This window comes from Cyprinodon variegatus, unplaced genomic scaffold (genome assembly GCF_000732505.1).
Source record: "Cyprinodon variegatus isolate N-32 unplaced genomic scaffold, C_variegatus-1.0 Scaffold23, whole genome shotgun sequence".
Classification (NCBI taxonomy): Eukaryota; Metazoa; Chordata; class Actinopteri; order Cyprinodontiformes; family Cyprinodontidae; genus Cyprinodon; species Cyprinodon variegatus.
Window position 1 is genome coordinate 2,218,776 of NW_015150476.1, and position 13,541 is coordinate 2,232,316.

A 13,541-nucleotide genomic window follows, 5' to 3' on the forward strand; every position below is an offset into this window, starting at 1 on the left:
ATTAGTAAAAAATAAGAGGCTCTGGATCTTAAATTAGCAGTTTGTGGAGGCTCGCTGTAGCAGGAGTCCATCCTTGCACCTCCTGCGTCCTCCTGGTGGCACCAGGTGGGCTGCGGCGCCGTCGAACCGTGGACTCGTTAACATGCTACCATAATGAGGCTGCAAACAGGGATGGACAGAATGAGCGCAAATAAAACTACATGATGCAGAAAATAAAAAAAAGGAAAGAAAAGAAAAAATAAATGAGACAGATGTGGGTTTTCTGGATCGTTGACCCCGTCCTTTGAAAAGCTGCAAAGAAACAGCAACATTTTAAATTCTGATAAAAATAAAAAGGCATGTAAACTGCAGTTTGTCATGCTTTTAATTAAAATATTTCTTTAGAAATTCCATATTTACATCTGCAATAATATTAATAACAGTATAAGAAAAAATAGTCACCATTTTTACCAAACATCAGAACATCGGCATGACTACAAACTCAAATTCATTCAAAGCAAAAACAATGTATGTATTTCCAGCCTTTTTGTTGACCTCCCTTGCAGATCATCATTAATTCTCATAGTGAAATCATCTCCCCATAAGTAATTAATCATTTACACTATGTACACATTGCTGGACAGATATTTGAATTTTCTATGATGGGCACTGTGCATCATAAAAGTGGGCATTTCTGATTCAGACTGCTGTTCCATACAGGGATACAGCCAAACTGTATGAATTAATTTCTTATTACAAGTTTTAACTTTTCAAGTTTGAAAAAGAAAAAAACACATCCACAATGTAAACAAATAGAGCATAGTTAGGTTCACAGATGTTGTATATCTCTAAGCAATAAGCTTGATCTGTGGAGGTGAGTTGTACATGTGCCAGAAAAGAAAAGTCTTTGGCAAAAAACAGCTTTAAAGAGATTTCAACAGAAATGAATACACAATCAAACAGAAAACAGGCCCAGAAAGGGTGTGTAAACATGAATCAGTCACCCTGTATGTTAGCAATAGTCATGATGAATAAATACAATAAAAAGTTGTGGACCATAAAAGGATGCAAGAAAAAAAAAAATTTTCTCCAGCAAAACTTCCAGTTTCGACTTCCATGCCTTGGTCCGAGATTACATCTGCCAGCACATGTTTTTCAGTCCGCTTTCAAAATGTCTTAAATCTGCCGATGTATGGGACTAGAGGTGGTCATAGGCAGCTGCAGAGGGGGGGCCGGTACGGGAGGCCGAGCTGTAATAGTAGGGCGAGCCTGTGCGGGAAGATGGAGAGGGAAAAGTGTTTTAATGGTTGTAGAAAGTCTGCTAGAAGGACTGTCTGCTGTTTAAGTGTGAACTAGCTCGTATACTTGTATCCTTTAATTCAAGCACCTGTTGTCAGTGTAAAGCAAAAACTTTACTGAAAATTTTTCTAAGGCGTTTGTTTTATGTTCTTCTGTCTAGGATTGTTCTTTAATTTTCATCTCATTTTAGACAAAATTAGGAAACTTTACCTTAAAAGCTTAATAACGCTTGCATTGTTTTTGTTTTGATCCTGTTACCACCACAAACTTATAAAGGTAAAGAGTTTTCTCAGTTGCATTCAGGACTGGGCTTTGACTGGGTCATTTAAACACATAAATATGTTTTGATATAAACCCTTGTACTCCATTGTAGCTCTGTCTGTATGTCTTAAACAGCCCATAATAAATTAATAGATTTTTATCCAGAATGTCTGTATTAAAAGCTCTATCCAGTTTCTTTGGATAAAGCAAACCATCCTCACAGAGTGATGCCACCACTTTTATGTTTCTCTAAGGGGAAAGGTAGTTCAGGACAACAGCTTTACCCTCTTAAGGGTGTTTTGCTTATAGCCCTTAATTTACGTTTAGATTTCATCTGACAAGCACGTTGTTTATCTGTATATAGGCTATCTAATATGTGTAACATATATATATGTATATGTGGAGCTTAAGAGTAGTGGTTGTTGTTAGCAGATTCAACCACCTGAACAACACCTATGTTCAGTACCTCTAAAGCTTCAGATGTTTTATTTTTAAAGCATTTTGTAAAAAACATAATTTTTCTTCCTCTTCATAATTAGGCAGCACATTGTTTTGGTGAGTAACATAAAAATCCCATTATAGCATCTCAATATTAATAGTAACAAATGTACCAACTATAAACAGATTAAAAAAACTTTGCTTATGATAGCATCTATTTCACTGGTAATTATTGCAAATTTGGCTTCTTTCTGTGTTTTTTTAAGATTTGCTTCCATTGGATCAAATATTGAAATTGTTTGACATTCTTGATGTCATGTAGTTAGGGATATAAACTTGACATCTTGACAAAGATAAAGTTGTGTCATTAAAGTAGCTCAAATTCTTAATATTCGATGATCAGATAAATGGTTTACTAAAAGACCAAAAATAGCCTAATATGACCACAGCATTATGAACCCAACTTTATAGCAGTTGTTCATTTAAATTCAAATCATGCCCCAATGTATTTACTTCAAAAGGTCAGTAGAAGTGACACTTTTTAAATGTATGGAAAATCATGAATTTCTCTAGATTAGTGGGAAAATAGTTCCATTACCTGAAGACTTTGTCTTTCATAGAGGAGGTGACTTTTTAACTTATTAATAAAAAATGCCTAACAAGATATCTTGCAACACTTCTACTCACCCAATATACTGGAGTTTGTGAACCTCCATGCTTCGCTGTAGGAGGTGTAGGGCGAATGGCTGTAGGACTGACCTGGGTAGTCTGCACCTGCTAAAAAATAATGAAAAAAAATGTCAGGAGACACATCTTACAGATAAAATTCATGAAGTGATGTTATTAAAGGGCGAGGAAGGGACATGCTTTGCAGAATGTGTCTGCGTGCCAGCAACTGCTGGAGCTTAGCTCATAATTCACCAGCAGTTAGTGCAGCATGTAAACCATTAATCTGCAGTGCAGGTGGATGGCTGAGGGTAAAATCCCTCAGCTCAGCGGTGCATGCATACACCCAGCCTCTGGGCCCTCTTTCTACAGTGCTCGGCCCCTCACATCGTTCAGCCTCTGCCCTCTGAAACGTCCTCCTCTTTTGTTCGTCCTGCACTTCCTGCTTTAGCTTCACTAACACTAACTCTCTCTCTCTCTTTTTATAACATTCCAATATCTAATTGGTAATTATGTTGGTTGGAATGAAGCCTTGAGTCCCCCACCTCCTCCTTCTCCTCTTCCTCCTGCCTCACCCCCTCCTCCTTCACTCAGTAATTGTGTATCAACGCTTCCTCACTGTGAGCCCACCAGAAAAATAATAAATCAGACCCTCTCATTTCGCGCTTCGGAGGGCAGACTTCAAATATAAAGGCACATCACACACAGACACACACACACATGTGAACACGCACACATACATACAACAAAGACCTCCTACTCTTCATTTGGATCCAGACTTCACATCTCTTCCCACCCACCCTTGCTTGCATCTCCCTGCTGGGCCCCCTGGTTCCCATGGCGATATGTGGTCAGAAGTGTCTGGATGGGGGGTGTGAGCAGCAGGGCGGAACCCCCCAGCCTGTTCTCTGTACCCCCCAGGCCTGTGTGCACCCGCGCGCACATGTGCACAGATCACCACACTGGCAAAGGCTACTGATTAACTCAGCCTGACTCCTGTTAATCTGCAAACCTCCATCCAACGCTCCCTCATTTTCTCCTCTTCCTGAACTACTTCTAGTCCTTTCTACCTGTGTGACTCATTTGTTCCCTCTTTCTTTTATGTTAAATGCCCTCCTCAGGCTGTGTACCTTACCTGCGACCATTCCTGTGATAGCTGAGGAGGAGTAACCTGTCTGGGCCGGAGAGGGGATGTGGGGTGGGTAGCCCGGCAGGGTGGAGCTCACCATGTCCCGCCCTGAAAACGCACACAAACAAAAAAGGAAACATTTCAATTCACTTTGGAAATAACTTTTTAAAACCTCCTGCAGTGTTGTACCATTTAATGCTGGCACCACCTGGTTTACATTCGCTCCTGGTCATGATAATCATATAGTTTATTTATTTACTCATTTATCATATTTTAACTTTTTCCCCATGGTGAAATACCTAAACTACAAAATTTGAATAATTTGAAAAATATATTTTAAAAATGAATATAAATGATGCCATGCAATGAGAACAGTATAATAACTAGGTCGGGCCAGTTTAATACATTGTTATAAGTGATCATGATTAAAAGTACCCATTGGATCGATGGTGAAAATATTTTGCTGTAGATGTTTCCGTTTTCATGAAATGTTGGACATTTTAGTGTTAAACCAGTTTTATTTTCCCCCAGCTGGCTTCTGATGTTTGGTTCAGACAATAAAAATGGGCCTCTGCTTTTTCAGTTATCTGCTTTCTGTTAGTAATGCAAAATGATAGTGATAATATTTGGGACAATGATGGATGTACAAATCCTTCTATCTAAAAACAAACAAATATAAAAACAAAAACAATCTGTTCTTTTAAAGTGTTAAGAATGTAAAAAGAAATATGGAAGGAAATCTTTTTCTCCCCAATTTACAATTTTTCAAGTCTGGAAAACGATCAAATAATAGTGCATTTGTTTCCAAGAATGCAAAGGAAAACTATGACAACTATTCAGAACTTATTTAAGACCAAAAAATGATAGCTTAGGATTAGCAAAATTTGGGATAGTCTTTTAAAGATATCTCCAATCAACATCAAATTGTAATATTTTTATCAGGAAGAAAACACAGGCCGTCCCTACCATATGAAAGAATAACAAATGAAACCCCAAAGCTATTCTAAACTGGAAACTGCTGTAAAGAAGTGAAGTGAAATTTGTTATATACCAATATTGACATGGAGGAAGAACGTCTAGCATCTCCAAAAATGTGTAGATGTTCATGCAGACTGAGCAAATATTTAAAATCAGACAGACAATGAGACAAGTAGTTACTTCTTTAGACAGAAATATGATGCTAACAGCCTTGGAGCACTCTACAGCTGTCAAGCACGGTGGTGGCATAATCATGTTGTTTGGATGTTTTTTTGCCAGTGTTACTAATGTATTGCACAAAGTTATGAAATAATGAAAACAGAGCTGGGTAGTAACTAGTTACAGTTACTTAATTATTTGAATTATTTTGGAAATATAATACTTTTAGGAGTAATTTTGGTTTCCAACACATCCAACTATTCTTTAAGTGTCTTGCTACTCTTTCCACTTTGAGTAACTTGAGCTATTTAGAGAACAGATAGAGGATGGATTTGGAAATTTTTTTAATAATCTTTTGATAACAAATGGTATGTATTTGTATTTTCTATGTATCTTTGCCTTCAAAATAGCACAACTTGTACATAAAATCAGCCTGACTGCATTATTTCTAAACAATGAAAGAGACGTTATGATCCTACCATTGCTTAGTGCTTGAGTAGCCTTTTTACTAAACAATTTTTGGCCCGAGTAATTTTGTGGATAACTACTTTTTTCTTTAACATAAAAATTTAAATAATGCTACTGTTATTTAAGTACTCTACCAACTTCTGAAAAAGAATGAAAAAAGAATGAAAAAGAAACACCAAATTATTACTTCAAAGAATGAAGGTTTGTAAAGTTGATCAGATTTATATATTAAAAAGGTCAGTTTCAGTTTTTTAATTCGCAACAAAATTAATCTGATCATAGTGAAATGAGCACAAGTCAATTAGTCACAAATTCGAAGGGCCTTTAAGAAAAAGCCATTAAACTATCATGCATGAATAATATCATGCAAAGGGAGCTAGACTATCTTCGAAAGAAAAAAAGGCATAAATAAAATAAATAAATCTGCAGAAAGGTCAAGATTCAAACCTAGAATCTTCTTGCTCATAGAATAAATTAGGGATACCATCCAGTTTTACAAGTTTTCTCAAACATATTCTTTCAGACAATTTGGCAACATCAAGGAAAGTCTAACTCTAGATAGGAGGAAAAGGACACATAAATAAAGATTAGATTTGATAATATGCTAGCCCCTTATTAAAACTCACAGGCTTTAGAAACTGAAACACTTAATTTTTGTACTGTAGATGGAAGCTTCAAAACTATCTGGTGTGTTAACTGAACAATGACCCTAAAGGCAAAGGGAATATTCTTTCAAATGGTTAAAAAAAGTAAAATATTAAGGTTTATGAGCTGCCATTACTATATCTTTGATCTTCACTATATTTATGGCCTATGCTTTAAGTCTCTGTCTGGAAACCAATCAGCCAATCATAAGAACTCATTCTTTTCTGGAAAACTCTATTTTCCAGTTGACCAAATGACTTTTACTCAGGTATTAGTAGAGATGTTTTTTTAGTTTTTGATGTTTTGTCAGACTTAAATATTTCTAATCATCAACCAACTTTAACATAACCCATAAATACTTGGAAAAGTTCCATAGCGAAGTTTTCAAAGAACGATAAAACCTTCTTTATCTCTTTATCTTTATTTATTCTTTTCTTTTAGTACCGGTAATTAGAATTTCTACAATAATTAATCCATAGTAACAGCTTGACATAAAGAACAAAAAAATATATATATTTGACTTGGAAATTTGATGACATCACAAGGAGGCCAAAACATCTTGAATAGCAAAACATTATGACCAAATGTAAAGTAAGTCCATTTAGGTGATAAATCAATACACTGGCCACTGTCAGTCTGAAAAAGGTTAAACAATATTTTATAAAGTCTTGTCACCTAAATTAATTGCAGTGAGAACCATAATTCATAAACACAGAAAACATGAAAGAGTGGTGAACCTTTTCAAGACTCACTGACCTACCAAAGTTAATCCTACAGCACAGATACATATAAAGCACTGTAGACCTCATTTACCTCAGCTTAAATAGTAGGAACTGTGTTAAAATAGCATCTACCTGCGAGTATGAAGGCCAAACCCTCCTCTGACTAAGAGTACAAAAGTCTATTTAAAATCCAAAAAGTTATGGGAACATTTTTTTTTAAGACAAACAGAATCTGGACTTTTGGAAGCTTTGTATTCTATTATAGAATTTTAGAAAGACTATAATAAAACACTGGGTTGGTAGTGGGGATACTTCCAGTAAGCTAACTAATGCAGGAAAACAATGACCCGGGGCACATCAACAAATCCACCTTTCAAACCAAAAAATGTAAATGTTTTATAATTTGTAATCGAAAAATAGAAAAAAACAAAAGGAATGTTGTTATTTTTGGAGTGACAAACTGTTTAAAATGAGGAAGCAATACTGCAGAGATAACTGGCTCAGTTATCAGTAATGTACTAGACTGTGTGTCAGTCGCTTACACCACTCCGGCTTTCTGACTGAAGTTTACCCAGAACCAGAACCAAAAATGGAGAGGCGGCATTTATATCTCATACTCGGCTTTTCTGAAACAAACTAGCAAGGTCAAAACATATCTGTTTAGAATTACCTTAGACTGTTTTGGTCAGAAACATGATCAATTGAAGTTTATACACCGAGTCTTGTTTTACCTGCATCCATCATGCTAATGAACTTTTCTATAGTTGATTATGTACAGCACTTAAAACAAGAGATAGACTGATACATCATCCCGATTATATTTTGGGCATTTATTTTTCTTGCCCTCAAAGCCCTAAAACACACACATTTCCCCCAGAAAACCCCGTATTATGATTGTAAAAAAAAAAAAAATGAGATGGATGGGTGGATTACCTGAGATGATAGACTGACTGCTGAACTGTCCATACATTGGTGCATGATGGGAAAATGAGTTGAAAGCATTGGAATAAGGGTTGGAGCTGCTGCTGTTGTTGCCATTGCAGCTGCTGCCAACAGAAACAGGTTTCTGCAGCACCTGCAGCTCCACATACGCCAGGGTGGATGCCGCCATGTTTGGTGACGGGCTCGTACTGGTAACTTCAGGGGACATTTCCTGCTTTAGACAGAGCGGCAGGGTCTGGATTGGCTCTGTGAGAGCCGGCGTGCAGCGGGTGAGTGGGAGAAATGGAAACAAATATTGAATGTGAGAAAAATAATGCAGGGGGTAAAAAGAAATGTGCTGAAATAAGGAAAAAGGTGAAGATGAGGGGAAAATGTTAGCGTAAAAGATGTGCTTGTTTGTTCTCTCAATGTGGGTCAGAGATGTTATGTAACGTCAGGAACCTCACCAGTTACCACAGTGTAGCTTGGGTGTGCTGACAGATTCCGTCCAATGACAGAGCTGCTTGTTGAGAGGCTGGTCTTGGCCTCATCTAGGTTTCCATTGATGAGCGACAGTGGGTACAAAGTCTACAAATGACAGACAGGATTAGATATTGGCCTAAATGCAGCTTATTTAAAATGCAAAGTGAGCATGAGCAAATATCAGAGACAGGATTTCTACTGCGTGACAATTACTCTATAATGTGTATAATAATAATAAAGAACAACAAGCACACATCTTTTTAGAGTTAATCTTCAGTTCTACCTGTTCTGCTTTGTTGACCGAGGTGGAGCTGAAGGAATCTGGTGGGTAGTGGTGACGATCAAACCCACAGTCCAGATGTTGTGCAGCTGTGGAGAAGTGTTCAACTCTCATCTGTTTTCTTGGGACGCCTGCACTGCCCTGGGAGTCCACGCTGTGCCGACAGCTATCCTGGTCACCTGGATCAGAGGAGGAAGGACAAGGGGGATAAAAAAATAATTAATTTTGTTATACTATGTTCTTTGTTTTTGTTTTTTTGTAAATTAATTTGTGAACATAATGAGACTAATCTCTGTTTGTTTTTAAAAAAGCAAACACAACGTGTGGTGTTCCGCAAGGCTTTAGTTGTGAACCACTTTTCTTTAAGCTGACTTTACCTTAGATTGTGGTTTTAAAGCAAATGATACGTTTCTTAAAATGTTTGAAGATTGAAATGTAACAGAATTCTTTCAAAAGTCAAAATCTTTTTTTCCTCATAAATAACTGATTTTACATAACTTTGAGTTGAAGTGGGAGGAGAATTATAGATGATCAATAGAGAGGGTGGGGCTTGAGTAAAGGTTAAACTCTGTTTTTCTGCTATATTGGTTAAAACTTCTCAGCTCAACTATGCTGTGCTGATGAGGTTTAGAAAAAGTCATACCCTTGTAGTTGCTGAAGTATGTAACTTAATCTATCAAATGTTATATCCACATTGTGGTTATTGGTACTCTTAAAAAACAGCTGTACTGTATAAACAGTCATTTTTACTCTTTTTAAAGAGGAACCAGTTGTTTTCTGTCTCTTATTAAAATTGTTTTAAATATTAGTAACAAACTTTTTTAACAATTTGATTTCATATTGTTATTATAGAAATTTACAGCATTAACATGGTTTATTAAAGGAAGAGGATTTCAAGGTTTGTTTTGTCAAGCAGTGTAAACTAAATCAGTTATTTATTGTAGAATTTATTACAAAACATAACAATAAAGAACAGAATTAGATTTAATTTTGTTGTCCCACCTTATGAACACATATGGTTTGAACGACGGCTTATTTAACTGACACTTGATGTTGTTTATGTATGATAACCTGGTATTAAAACACACCATAATGCATATATATCTATAGGATATAGATTATTACCACCATAGTTATTTTGCTATTTAGCATTTTTATTTATTTTGTTAATACAGAACTACAAGACAGAATCTTGAATGAACACCTGCTTAACTTTTAAAATTTAAAGCAAACATGTTCTTATGCAGAATATTAAACCTACCTATAGTGATTATAATGACCCAGACCTAAAAAGCTATGATCCATTAAATAAATATCTAGGACTTGTGATTAATAATGAGCCTTTAGTTTTGTTCCTTTGGTCATACACGTGAACTCATGTCTCACTCTTATATCTCAATATTTTGATAGAGGCCTTTACTGTAAACCCAATAAATAATTGCTACTTCCTGAACAGCTAGAGCAGGTGTAAAAGAAACCCGATACCTTCTATATACCACCGTAGTGCCGAAACAGAGGAAAGGCAGAATAGGCTTAATTATATGAGTAGTAATGTAAAACAAAGATGCAAAAAAGGTAATATACAAAAGGTAAAATAATAACTGCTCACAACTTGTTCACTATGACCCTAAATAAAAAAAAAAAAACAGAAGTAGCCCTTTAAAAAAATCTCACAATAGTTAACTCTGCAAGGTGTAGTAAAAACAGAAAACAAAACGATTTAACAGATTCACTTAAGAACCAAACACGCCCTCATTAACTTTCTGCCCCGGACCTTAGAAAACATTTTGTCAACCATGTACTCTAGTAAAGGATTAGAAATATATATGGTGCTTCCATTATGTTTGATCTGAAGTTTAAGTGCACATTTTAATGTTAGACATTTCTGAGCATACATATGGAGACCTCTGGAGACAAATCCTATGTTTGCTTTTTTTAATATAGGCTCATTTTTCAGATCTTTGTTGTTTCAGGTGTAAACTGTGCTTTCCAGATTAGCCTAGTTATAATTTAATCCAATCCTTACTGTCATCATGGCTCCTCTTGCCGTCGGTGTTTGGTGGGGGGATTCCTAACAAGCCGTTAATGGAGTAGGTGGAGCCCAAAGAGTCTGACTGAGGGGACTCTGGCGGGGTGACGGCAGAGCTCGGAACTGGATATAACAGAGAGGGAAACCCACATGTTTAAGTCAGAGGGCACAAGCCATGCCGTTTTCTTAGTGATCTTAATGCCATAAAGTCATGACCTTAATCTTATGGATTAATAAGATTCTTAACCCTTATATATCAGTGTCCCTTCGTATTACAGGATTAAGCAGAGGATTTATGACCTTTATTGTTTATGTGTTTTTATAACTATTTGAGGCTTACTTAAGGTATGTCCTGGACTCAGACCATTCCCATCCAGAGGGAGATTAAAGGGCTGTTGGACTTTAGTTCGAATTATTCTGCAAACAAAAAAAGACACAATTTAACCCGTTAATGCTTGCAATACAGATATTACTGACCCGCTGCTGATATTTTATTAAGACTTGGTGAAGTGAGCGTATATGAGCGTGAAGGCTTCCTGATTAAGTTTTTCACCTGTTAATGGAGCTCACACTGGGCACCGTGTCGCTGTCACACACCCCTTCTGCCAGCAGTCGATCTCTGATTTCCCAGGCAAACATGGTGGGATTCTGTCTCTTGTACTCTGCAATCTTCTCCACAACCTTTGGGGTGGCCACCTTAGGCTTGGAGCCACCAATTACCCCTGGTTTGATGCTTCCTGTCTCATAATACCTGACAGAGATTGTTATTGGGTAAATGAAAAGATCACCTAAACATCTCTGATAGTAAGCAGGACAAAGATCATAGACAAGGGAAGTTGAGTTAGTGGTCCATGGGTACACTCACCGTCCCAGGATCTTGCTGACGCAGCCGTGGCTGACCCGGAGCTGCCGAGATATGTCGCAGGGTCGAACCCCCTGGTGTGCCATGTCCACGATGCGTTGCCGGATAACCTCCGGAAGCGGGCGACCATTAACAAACATTCCACCTAGTTGGTTAAGACCCCCATGGCCTGGGGGAGGAGGGGGGATGAACACTAATAAATGTCATGGAACTTTAGAGAACCCAAGCCACAAACAAGCTCAAACTTATTTCTGCTGATTTAATCATGAGCAACCATGACCCTGCCCTATTAAGCAAATAAATAACTTCACTGCAGCTCCTCATAATATTTTAAAACACATCCTGTGACTTGTTAAAAACTGATCATTTACATGCAAGTTTTTTCTAAAGAAGAGCCAGTGTTTTCATAACCTCCGGTCATTTTGATACACCATTCAGTTTTGAAAGATTTAGTATTAAAAAAGTACTTTTTCTTCTTCGAAAAAAATGAAAAATAAAACTCAGCTTTTATCATTATTAATTCAAAAACTGAACATCAGATTTGATCTTATTTTAAGCCGCTGAAGCATCAAGATTGTGTCAAACTTTTCTTTGAAAATGAAGAAGAAAACATGTCAGGTTTTTGGAATATTTTCTATTGAATCAACTCTAAGTAACTTCTTAATCTTATAATGTCATTAATGTCAGAGATTTAGAAATTATAGTACATATGAAACAAATAAGTGTCCTGCAGATGATAGGGAGGGGAGTTAAAAGGATTATTTTGTTATTCCTACACTACATCCAGGTTCTGTTTCACAGCGAACAGGACTTTAAATTTAGTTAGAAAGTCAACAGAAACTTTTTGACCTCTTGCCACCCGTTTAACGGTTTAATTCCACCTTAAAGATAATAATAAACTGCTGCTTTTATTGTAGATGTCATATATTCTTGGCCTTTTTTTTTTTAATTTGCCCTTATTTTTTATACATATTTTCTTTCTTCTGTGGTGTTTGCAATTTGTTAAGTTATTTATTTATTTTACGTTTCTTGCCATAGAAAAGGTTGATGCCGAAAATGTATTGTTGGATCCATTGATGCTGTTTAAACACAAACTTTACTTGTAGATTTTTAATTTAGCTAAATGGTTGACTGCTGTGATAATTCAAATATCCCTGATAATTTATTCTATTCTATTCTATTTATGATGCCTAAGAAATAATAAGTTTTCATTATATTATTATTTGCAAAAATTTAGTAAAACAAACCGTATGTATAATAAAATTAAACACAATGCAATAACTTAAAAAAAAAAACTTGAATTTATAATTCAGATTATTTATTTAATTCTTTTTTTCAACTTGACATTTATTGAAAAAGATATTTAATTTTAGGTTGTACTTTAGAAAGCAAAGAAGATTCTTTCTGATTATTTAAATATTTGATCTGCTTACTGTGGATAATCCCTGTTGGTTTAGTGCCCGTTTCTTATTTATGTGCCACTGAGTTTCAGCACTGTTAAAAAATATAAAGCTCAGATTTAGTCAAACACTTAAGCACCTTTAATAAAATTAAGCGTAGGGCATAGTGCTTCGCAGGAGTTAAAACAAAGGTACATTTCTTTGCAAAGATCAACAAAGGTTATTCAAGTAATTCAAACTGAAATAAGAATAAGTCAACTGGAATAATAGGTGTCATTATGCCGTTTGAACCGTTGAAATAAGGACAAAGAAGTCACAGAAATTTTGCTCAAAAGCTGACAGCAGTCAACGTGTTTTTAATACATAAATGCAGAATGGGGACTCTAGTTCACGGTTTTGCTCCCTCTGAACTACAACCAGCAGCAGCAGCAGTGGTGGTGCGCTCTTCATGCGCTGCGACAGAAAAGGAGAGTCCAGCTCCAGCAGTTCCTGCTCAGCGTCCAGAACAACAGCAGCGCTTTTAATTTAACCCTCTGAGTCCCCCAGCTTTCATTTCCACATCAAACGGCGGCCGGACGAAGGAGGGCAGCCTCTATTAACGCTGCCAGCCGAGTGTGGCCAAAAAAAGGATGAAAAAAAAGAAAAAAACAGGCTGCCAAGCTTCATCAACCTGCAGGATATTAAAGCAGAGCGCAGCCGGGGGGTCCAAGCGCACAGCACGCGCACAAACATGGATTCACCAACGACATGATAGATAGATAGATAGATAGATAGATAGATAGATAGATAGATAGATAGATAGATAGATAGATAGATAGATAG

At 36.5% G+C, this 13,541-nt stretch overlaps 1 protein-coding gene across 3 annotated transcripts in view; it reads right to left on the bottom strand.

The window, feature by feature from the left end:
* Positions 1-353: 353 nt before the first annotated feature.
* Positions 354-13,541, bottom strand: part of pax8 (paired box 8) — a 17,138-nt gene continuing 3,950 nt past the window's right edge. Inside the window, exons 3-12 of one of the 3 annotated variants that reach the window (XM_015391848.1) lie at positions 11,323-11,464; positions 11,011-11,208; positions 10,798-10,874; positions 10,455-10,580; positions 8,432-8,607; positions 8,133-8,253; positions 7,678-7,932; positions 3,779-3,880; positions 2,665-2,754; positions 354-1,248 (exon numbers count right to left, since the gene is read on the bottom strand). In XM_015391848.1, coding sequence (XP_015247334.1) covers positions 1,178-1,248; positions 2,665-2,754; positions 3,779-3,880; positions 7,678-7,932; positions 8,133-8,253; positions 8,432-8,607; positions 10,455-10,580; positions 10,798-10,874; positions 11,011-11,208; positions 11,323-11,464 — 1,358 coding nt within the window. In that variant the 3' untranslated portion in view covers positions 354-1,177. Of the gene's footprint in view, positions 1,249-2,664; positions 2,755-3,778; positions 3,881-7,677; positions 7,933-8,132; positions 8,254-8,431; positions 8,608-10,454; positions 10,581-10,797; positions 10,875-11,010; positions 11,209-11,322; positions 11,489-13,541 lie in introns of all 3 variants that reach the window. The other 2 variants (XM_015391839.1, XM_015391856.1) reach the window with 2 other exon arrangements.